Source organism: Chiloscyllium plagiosum, unplaced genomic scaffold (assembly GCF_037043375.1).
Source record: "Chiloscyllium plagiosum isolate Xiang-an unplaced genomic scaffold, Cpla_swu_hap1 HiC_scaffold_13, whole genome shotgun sequence".
Classification (NCBI taxonomy): Eukaryota; Metazoa; Chordata; class Chondrichthyes; order Orectolobiformes; family Hemiscylliidae; genus Chiloscyllium; species Chiloscyllium plagiosum.
The window spans coordinates 20,101,377-20,111,233 of NW_028270151.1; the positions used below are offsets into that span (position 1 = coordinate 20,101,377).

Sequence of the window (9,857 nt, forward strand, 5' to 3'; positions counted from 1 at the left end):
TGTCACCATTAGGAAATAAGTTAGCAGGTTATTTGTATCCTCCCTTGGGAGATGAATATAAAACGAATTCTAAAACAGCAGGAATATCTACTTTTACATTGTGCCACTAAAATGGTAAACTCCAAGATTCCAAACGCTCCGTATTCCCACATCACCACAGCCTCCCGCGACCGAGCCCCTCAGTGTTAAATGAGCACAATGATTTTGTTTTCTTAATTGGTTTTGTGAGATTATGTGATTAATCTATTTTGCTCACTTGAATAGACCAAGTTTCATAAGGGTTTTTTTTTATTGACGAAACTTATTTCACCTCGAAACTCGGTGCAATGAAGAAATTAAGTGTGGTGAAGGAACTAAAAAACTTTGATCCATATTAAATAGACATAGCCCAACTACAAAATTACACTTCTTGCTGGTCATTGCGGCTACGATCGATTGTGTAAAGTGGGTGCTGGTAAGACATTCGGTTCTCATGGAATTGCGCTTCACGACAAAATAGTTACCCACTAAAATATCCATGCCTTATTTAGGAATGTTTTCAAATCATTATTTCGAAGCCACTGAGCCCATCATGTTCCTCTTTGTATTGTTTTCTTTCTTCAACAGAATAATATAACATTTTGGAGCAAAAATGCAAATAAGTAGACCATAACTGGAAGCTAAAATAGCAAACACTTCAACTGCCACAGCATATTTCCCTGGCGAACTTATGTAAGCTGGAATGAAAGTTATCCAAACTGCACAAAAGATAAGCATGCTAAATGTTATGTGTTTCGCTTCATTGAAGTTATCTGGAAGTTTTCGAACGAGAAAAGCTACCACAAAACACACGCAGGACAGAAATCCAATATAACCGAGTACACAACAAAAGGCTAATGAAGATCCTATATTACATTCAAACTCGATTATCTCATTAGAGTGACTAGTGTTTTTCAAAGGATAAGGTGGAAATACAATTAACCAGGCAGTGCATATTGCACATTGTACCAGTGTGAGGATGTAAACCATCAGCCGTTGTTGTCTTGGTCCAAACCACTTCATCATATTATTGCTGGGAAATGTTGCTTTGAACGCCATCACCACGACAATTGTTTTACTCAATACACAAGAAATAGAAAGAACAAAACTAATACCAAACGCTACGTGGCAGAGCATACAGGACCAAACTGAAGGTTCCCCAATGAATGTAATTGAACACAGAAAACAAAGTGTCAGGGCAAAAAGAAGCAGGAAGCTTAACTCAGAGTTATTAGCTTTCACAATCGGAGTGTGTCTATAGATGTAGAATATTGCGAACACACCAACAGTGGTGCAGGCTCCAAACAGCGCCAGTGTCACCAGAATGATTCCCGTTGTCTCAAAAAAGGAAAGAAACTCGATGTCCTTTGGGATGCACATATCCTGTCTTTCGTTAGATTTGAATTCCAGTGGACATTTGATGCAATGAACGGAATCTAAAGAAACAACGCCAGATTTGGTCATTATACGAGGAACCTTAACGCCTGTGCAATGACGGTAGCAAGTTTAAGCGACAGTGCCTGTAGCAATGGTATTTCTTACCAGTTGTGTTACTAATTTCGCCTTGTGCACATTGTATGCAATCAAAACAGCAAATGGGTTGCCCTTTTCTTCCTGCTTTCCTTGTTCCTTGATGGCAGCTTTCGGAACAAACAGCTTTAGGAACCTGATTAGGAATATGAATACAATGGTGAAGAAATACTAGTAATTCCACGAGGAAAATCTACAACATTCAGTTGCGCTTACAGAGCAATGGTTATTTCTGTTACATTTGTTGGGATTGTCATTTTTGATTTAATGTTACATTTTGCGATCTCATCATATCTCATTCTAAAGCCAATGTACAATACTTGCAATAGATTTGCAATTGCGGAGCCAGGGCACTACTAGTGAATTAAAATTCTCGTCACTACATTCATGATATGTTCTTGGAGTTAATGAATTCGTTATTTAAAATGGAAGTCTGGAAACAACTAAATAAATTCGAATGTATTTTGTAGTACTACTATTTAGTGTCTGATTTGAAAACCTGATTTAGAATAAAAATCGGGCTCTGTGGTCTTTTCTAGCGCGGCCAGCATTTATTATCAATCCCCTTGTGCCTTTGAGCAGCCTTCCGGACCTTTTGCAATCCATATCCCGTAGGTGGACATACAATGTCATAAGGGAGGCACTGAGAAACATTTCCGAATCAACATGGTGAATAGTTGTCAAGCGTAGGGCGCTGAAAAAGCACAGCAGGTCAGGCAGCATCCGAGGAGCCGGCGAATCAACTTTTCGGGCATCAGCCCTTCAGGAATCTCTTGCCCGAAACGTCGATTCTCCTGCTGCTCGGATGCTGCCTGACCTGCTGTGCTTTTCCAGCACCCCACTCTCGACTCTGTTCTCTAGCATCTGCAGTCCTCACTTTCTCGTCCTTGATGAGTAGCTGCCAGGGGAACTTGCAGGTAGTAGTGATCTCATGCGTTTGTTGCTGATGTTCTTCTGGATGGAGGTGGACATGGATTTGGAAGGTGCAGCCTAAAGACCATTGCTGAATTTCTGCAGTGTATTTTGTAGCTGCTGCTACGGAGCATCTGTGGTAGAGGAAATGATTGTGCATGTCGTGTCAATCAAGTGGGCTGGTTTTCTCAATTGGTGAACAGAACTTTTCCATTTTAAAATGCTTGATAATTTTACTTAGCATCTGGAAATATGCAGCAGCTCATACGGCGCCTATTTGATACAACTTTTCCGTTTCAGAGAAAGGAAATTGAAATTAAAATCATGCAGTGTTTAAAAAAGGGGGAGTTCTTCACAAATCTTACCGACTTCTGACCGCCACTCCAAACAATTGCCTCTTCTATTGTCGAAAATTCATCTCCCGAACGTGCTGACCCATCATAGTGCCCAACATTTACAATTTCAATGTCACCGAGGGCATTTGGTCGCCAGTTTACAATGTCATATGTTGCGACTGGGTCTCCGTTTTCATCAAAATACACCTTTTCTCCAATCTTGGTTATGAAATTCACTGTTCTCATGTAATACAGCAACTTTAAAATACAAATTCGGAACATGTTTACACTAATTGCAAATATTCAACCGTGAATACAATCACATTGGATTTTTATGTAAATACAATCGGCAAACAACATTACATGTTTCTCACCTGCCATGGTTCAAAATTTGAAATATTTGCACAACTCCCATCGGAGAAAGGTCCTTCCCCAGTTTTACATGATGCCATATTGTGAAGTGCACGAGCTATAGCATAAGTTGCTTTGTACACATTGTAAGTGACTCTGTATTGTAACACATCAGTAAATTCATTTTGGACATTTTGTAAAGTTTCTTTCCCTGTGCATTCCTTAAGCTCCAGTTCAGTTTTCCACGAATCTGTTTTGTTTCCACCATGTAGAGTGCAGCCGAAACAACTTTCCCAAAACTTTTTTACCAAGAGGTTCCCTGGATACAAAGACGGATGAACTTTCATTAAGAACTCCTTCAACCCTGGTATACCGACTTTGGGAATTGCAACTCCAATTGTTCCAGAAGCAATCTTTTTAGTTTCCTCCGGAGAGAGAAGCAACGCAGAAACCCATGATTCGCTTCCAATCCATTGGATGCCGCTAACATTTTGTCTTATCATTTCTTTTAGCAGAATGCGCATGTTTGATTTATTCACAAATGCAACGATAATTTTTGTAGAAGATGATTTTATGGTGTCAATTGTTTTCAGTAATTTCTCTCGATCGTGTGTTATATGAAACGACTCGGAAAAAGCTATGCAAACTCCTAATTGTTGGACTGTTTCCTCAAATGCTTGCATTCCAAAGTTCCCATAGTCATTGTCGCTCTTAACTGTCCCGATCCACGTCCATCCGAAATGTTTCACCAACTGGGCTAATGCTCTAGCCTGATAGTAATCACTCGGTATTGTTCGAAAAAATGACGGATATTCTTTTCTATTGCTCAGGCACGCACAGGTAGAAAAATAGCTAACCTGCCACAAATAAAGCAAAAAAACATTTGTGCATCGATTATAGTTTATGGCTGTTTATGGAGCGAATTGTGGTTGGTCAGCGCGTGGACATTGGTAGAGACGAGCAAAGATGTTCATTCGCGCTGGGCTTAAAGAAATGGCCTATCGTAAAGGCATAATAAAGTACTTAATTAATACCATCAAAACGTCGTATTCAAATATTCTCCCCCTGTGTTCTTTCCAAGTTTTGCTCTTTCTTGGTTACCTTGCCCCAGGTGACACAACACACAATTTCCAATTATCGTATTTTAACATGAAGAACGTCATTGAACATTCTCTTTTTTTGTTTCTGCCTTCATGTACCTTAGGGATAATTCTAACTTTGCATAATATCATATTGTCAGTCCTCCTTCGATCTCGCCTCTAGCCCTCTCCCATTGAAGTCAATAGTTGTAAAAGAAAAGCAAGATGTCGTCACTAATTCTACGTATTCTGCTCTGCAAATTGCCCAAACATAAAATCTTAATCAAACCCCTTCCATCTTTATCAGCATGTTCAACATCGTTTTAATTCAAGGTTCCCAACTTTGTAGAATTTCATCCGACTTCTGGCATTAAAATTAAGCTAAATGACTCTCAGGCATGAATTATATGTGCCCCTGTGAGCGAAACAAAAATATTGTGTAGTTTTAATGAGAATTATTTCAATTGACAACATAATGCCTGTGTTACATTAACATTCTATTTATTGTGTTGTTTGCTGTGGGACATAGTGCATATTCCATTCATATTCAATGTTGTTCACCTTTTCATTTTACAACTCGTTAATTTCAAAGGTTCAGGAAATAAGCGGTTATTTGAATTTTACGGTGGAGTTGATAGCACAAGATTGTTTAACGAAATGTAAGATTTTTTTTCTCCGTTTTTGCATCTTATATAATGTCTTTGGGTCCTTACTCAACAAAAGTTGTCTTCATCATTGCCGTAGAGTCACACAGCATAAAAGCAGACCCTTGGCCCCAACCAGTCCATACCAAACGAAACTAGTCCCACCTGCCTCCGTCTCCATCTTAATCATCACCTTCCTATGGCTGTGCGATCAGAACTGGACACAGACCTCCAGAGAGGCCTCACCAATGTGCTATACAACCTCAACTTAATTTCCCAACTGCTATACTCAGTTGCACAGCGCGGAATTCACAATGATATTAGTTCATTTTTGAAGCTACTGACCTAACCCCGGTGTTTGGTCTCGGTTAAAACGTGAGATGAACAAATGTGGTAATACACGAAGTTTGCAAAAAGAAAACAGCAACTTTACGCGTAAGGAATGCTCGTTATGGCTGGATTGATCACTCATAAATTACACAGCAGGCCAGGCAGCATCCGCGGAGCAGGAGAATCGACGTTTCGGGCATAAGTCCTTCTTCAGGAATGAGGCTGGTGTGCCAGGTGGGCTGAGATAAAAGGTAGGGGGGAGGGGATTTGGAGGAGGGGCGCTGGGAATACGATAGGTGGAAGGAGGCGAGGGTGATAGGCCGGAGAGAGGGTGGGGGCGGAGAGGTCGGGAAGAAGATTGCAGGTCAAGAGGCGGTGCTGAATCCGGGGGTTGGGTCTGAGATAAGGTGGGGGGAGGGGAAATGAGGAAGCTGGAGAAATCTACATTCATCCCTTGGAGGGTTCCTAGGCGTTATATGAGGCGCTCTTCCTCCAGGCGTCGTGTAGTCAGGGTCTGGCAATGGAGGAGGCCAAGGACCTGCATGTCCTTGGTGAAGTGGGAGGGGGAGTTAAAGTGTTCAGCCACGGGACTTGGTGTGGGTGTCCCAGAGGTGTTCTCTGAAACGTTCCGCAAGTAGGCGGTCTGTCTCCCCAATGTAGAGGAGACCACATCGGGTGTAACGGATACAGTAAATGATGTGTGTGGAGGTGCAGGTGAATTAAAGTTTTGCATTTCTTGCAGTTTCAGGGGAAGGTGCCCAGTGGAGGTTGGGTTGGTGGGGGCTTTGGACCTGACCAGGGAGTCGTGGAGGGAGTGGTCTCTCTGGAATGCTGATAGGGGTGGGGAGGGGAATATATCCCTGGTGGGGGGAGGGGAATATACCCTTATCAGCGTTCAGGAGAGACCACTCTCTCAGCGACTCCCTGGTCTGGTCCACACCCCGCCTGGCATACCAGCCTCATTCCTGAAGAAGGGCTTATGCCCGAAACGTCGATTCTCCTGCTCCTCGGATGCTGCCTGGCCTGCTGTGTTTTTCCAGCATCACAGTTTTCAACTCTGGTCTCCAGCATCTGCAGTCCTCACTTTCTCCCACTCATAAATTACGCTAACATTGTTCATGTCAAGCACACATCAAATGACTGACAAACGAAAGCATGTTTAGGGTAGGGCTGTTGTGGCGTAGTGAAACCAGTAAAAGGCTGAATGTGACTGTTCCCAGAATCAGTTCCCTAAGATTAAGGATTGTCTCAAGTGTTATCTATTTCTTTTTCGAAGACTGATATCGAATTTAATGATGGACAGCTGTCGAGTGCAAACCTTCATGTGGTTTCTTTCCACCGATGTACTTGACCAATACTGTCAACATAATTTTTGTTTTAAATCGCGGTTCAATGTTGAGATTAAGTAAGAAAACATCTAACCCCCGTGTTTGGTCTCAGTTAAAACGTGAGATGAACAAATGTGGTAACACATGAAGTTTGGAAAAAAACAGCAATTTTACACGTAAGGAATGTTGGTTATGGCTGGATTGATCGCTGGTAAATTACGTTAACATTGGTCATGACAAGCACACATCAAATAATTGACAAACGGATGCACAGAAGCATGTTTAGCGTAGAGCTTTTGTGACGCAGTGGTCGAGTCCCGAACCGTGTAAAACATGTCAAATCACCTTGCCCGGAGATTGCAATATCGTCAATGCACGGCTTGATTAAAATTACGCAAAACTCCCATAAAATAGTTAGTTTAATTATTTAGTATATGGATCATTTAGCACATGTAGAATGCCTTTGTCTGAGCAAAACGTGAAGATTAGATTCCCTACAGTGGGGAAACAGGCCCTTCGGCCCAACAAGTCCACCCCGACCCTCCGAAGAGCAACCCACCCTCCTAACAACGATGGACAATTTAGCATACAGGGGGAGAATGTGCAAACTCCACACAGACAGTCGCTGGAATCGAACCTGGGACCCTAGCGCAGTGATAACCACTGAGCCAAGGTCCCGATGCGCGGCTGGCATTGGTATTTGGCCAGTGCAGATTAACTTCAAGGATTAAATCTGAAATAATTAGAGAGTCTCGGTAATTAAGCCACGATAATATTAAAAAAAGAGGTTCCCAGCTTGTTCTGAAGGGTCATTGGATCAGAAACTTGAAGTGTGATTTCTCCCCACAAGTGTTGCCAAATCAACTGAGATTTTCCAGAATTTCTGTTTTTGGTTTATATGACGTGAATCACTTTTAACCTTACTCGCAGTTGGCCTCGGAAACCATTCAGCTCATAGGCCACTGAGGACTGGAAACAAAGATTGTGCTAGCACTGCCCGCATCTCAGGAAAGAGGAAAAATGAACTACAATTGCGATTTTTTTGAAATCATGTTTGAACGTTTTCTTTTCATAGTTTCAGTCTTTTCATTACTAAATTTCTGAAATGAGACTTTCGAAGCAATGTCTCCGAACAAGAGGAAGGATAGCGGTCCATAATTTCTCCAAGTATCATAGCCTCGTTATAAAGCTCTGGCTAGACTGAGCAAAAATAAAGCAATCCTCCGCAATTATATTGGACAGTCTGGCCATCCCGAATGGCACGGTGGCACAGTGGTTAGCACTGCTGCCTCACAACGCCAGAGACCCGGGTTCAATTCCCGCCTCAGGCGACTGATTGTGTGGAGTTTGCACGTTCTCTGTGTCTGTGTGGGTTTCCTCCGGGTGCTCCGGTTTCCTCCCACAATCCAAAGATGTGCAGGCCAGGTGAATTGGCCATGCTAAATTGCCCGTAGTGTTAGGTAAGGGGTAAATGTAGGGGTATGGGTGGGTTGCGCTTCGGCTGGTCAGTGTGGACTTGTTGGGCCGAAGGGCCTGTTTCCACACTGTAATGTAATCTAATCTAAACATTCTATTGGGGATGTAACTGAAGTCTTCCGTCTGTTTGTACCACCCAAAAACGTTTCAAACTTTGCATAGACGGCGGACTAAGTGACGCACATAACATATCATTTATCATATTGATAAAATTTATTCATACTGCATAACTAAGTTCTTAAACGTCATCTCTTACCATTGGGATTCTGAAGGTACCGACGGAAGGTGCTATTGCTAAAGACTGCGTGGATCCAGCATCAGCAACAATCGCAGAAACAGTGGAGGAGCTTTTACAGTTAGCAGAGGGCGTGTTTGCCTCGGGTTTGTTCAGAAACGCCATAGCTGCTTTTAGCGACAACTGGGTCAGCTTACAAGAATCGTACAGGCGGTATCCCAGTGTGACACCGGGAAGCAGAGCTGTATTGTTATTTATTTCCTCTATTGCAAACATCATCGCCAGTGCAAAACGGAAAGACCTGAACCGAAAGCTGCAAAGCAGGCGAAGAAACAAGATTAAAATAAATACAAAAAAGCACAATAACACTTAAATCCAAGGGGGCAACTATTTAACTATTATTAGCTATACTTAAATGTTCCAAAGTAGACCTTGAGCTCAAACTCTTAGCTGGCATTAAAGAAAGACTTGACAATGTGCCCAGTTTTAGATAAGATGTGTATGGAGTACGTCCTCTTAGATCCAATAGCAGTATTTCGAAGAAGAGAATGAGAGCTTTCACAATGCCTTCACCGATAATTATCTCTCATTCCAAAATGTCAAAAGAGATTTCAGAGTTTTGATTAGAAATTTGATTGTGGGAGCTTGTCGCGCGCTTATCGTATTGATTGTGATTTTACCAATCTTAAAACATTTACTTGTTTGCAAAAGTACATGATGGCAATATCACTTTGACGGATCTCAAAAATTAAGTCAACGATTTTTTTCAATCTTAAATTCACAAATTAATTCCCAGTGTGAAGCAGCAGGAGGGCAGATGTTTTCCATTTTACTGAACAAAATGGAGCGTCTAATGGCACCCACTAACCTGAGGCATTTTGCCGGCTCCGGGTGATTGCTGAACGAGAGATGCCGATGTTCAATGTGATAAGAGTGCACGCCAAAAATTCCGCCCAATATGATATCTCCATCCTTCGACAAGCCCAGTAAATCAAACTTACCCCAACTTTTGCAAGCCTGCTCATTATTGGACCATGCCAGAACAACAGCAGAATTCACCAGTAAAAGGAACCAATTATGCATCTTTGACGGGGCAACAAATTGTCCTCGGCTTACACTAGAATGACTGATATTTTATAAGCTCCAAGGTATTTCCAAGAAAATTGCCTTAATGTGTGTCGAATCGATTTCAAACGCTATTGAACATCAGCAAATTATTTGACAAGTCCCTTAAGAAAACACAACACCACTTTCCTCAACATGCAAATCACGAAGGAAATAATTGCAAATGTGTTCACCTGTGATCATTTAACTCAACTGATCCGGCATGTTGGCGCAGTCATTAGCACTGTTGCCTCACAATCTCAGCGGATGTTCCTTCGACTGCAGCCTCGGGCGATTTTCTGTGTCAAGTTTGCACCTTCACCCCGTGTCTGTGTGAATTTCCTCCTACAGTCAAAACATGTGTAGGTCCATGAGTGCTCTGAGGTGGTCTTCGAGTAGAAAACTTGGAAGTGGACTTTTCCAGTGGGATTTGGGACCTGCACTTATTACTGACAAGAACAGTATTGCCGTCTCCCTTTAGCTGTCCTCATAATCCGTAGGGCAATCTTAATTCA

The 9,857-nt window shown here is 42.1% G+C and overlaps 1 protein-coding gene across 1 annotated transcript; it reads right to left on the bottom strand.

Annotated features, from left to right (window-relative positions):
• Positions 1-522: 522 nt before the first annotated feature.
• LOC122556159 (extracellular calcium-sensing receptor-like) lies at positions 523-9,321 on the bottom strand. Its single transcript, XM_043702668.2, is given in 6 exon segments — positions 523-1,454; positions 1,561-1,684; positions 2,826-3,053; positions 3,170-4,003; positions 8,260-8,551; positions 9,107-9,321. Coding segments are annotated over 6 exon segments (2,625 nt in total).
• Positions 9,322-9,857: the final 536 nt, after the last annotated feature.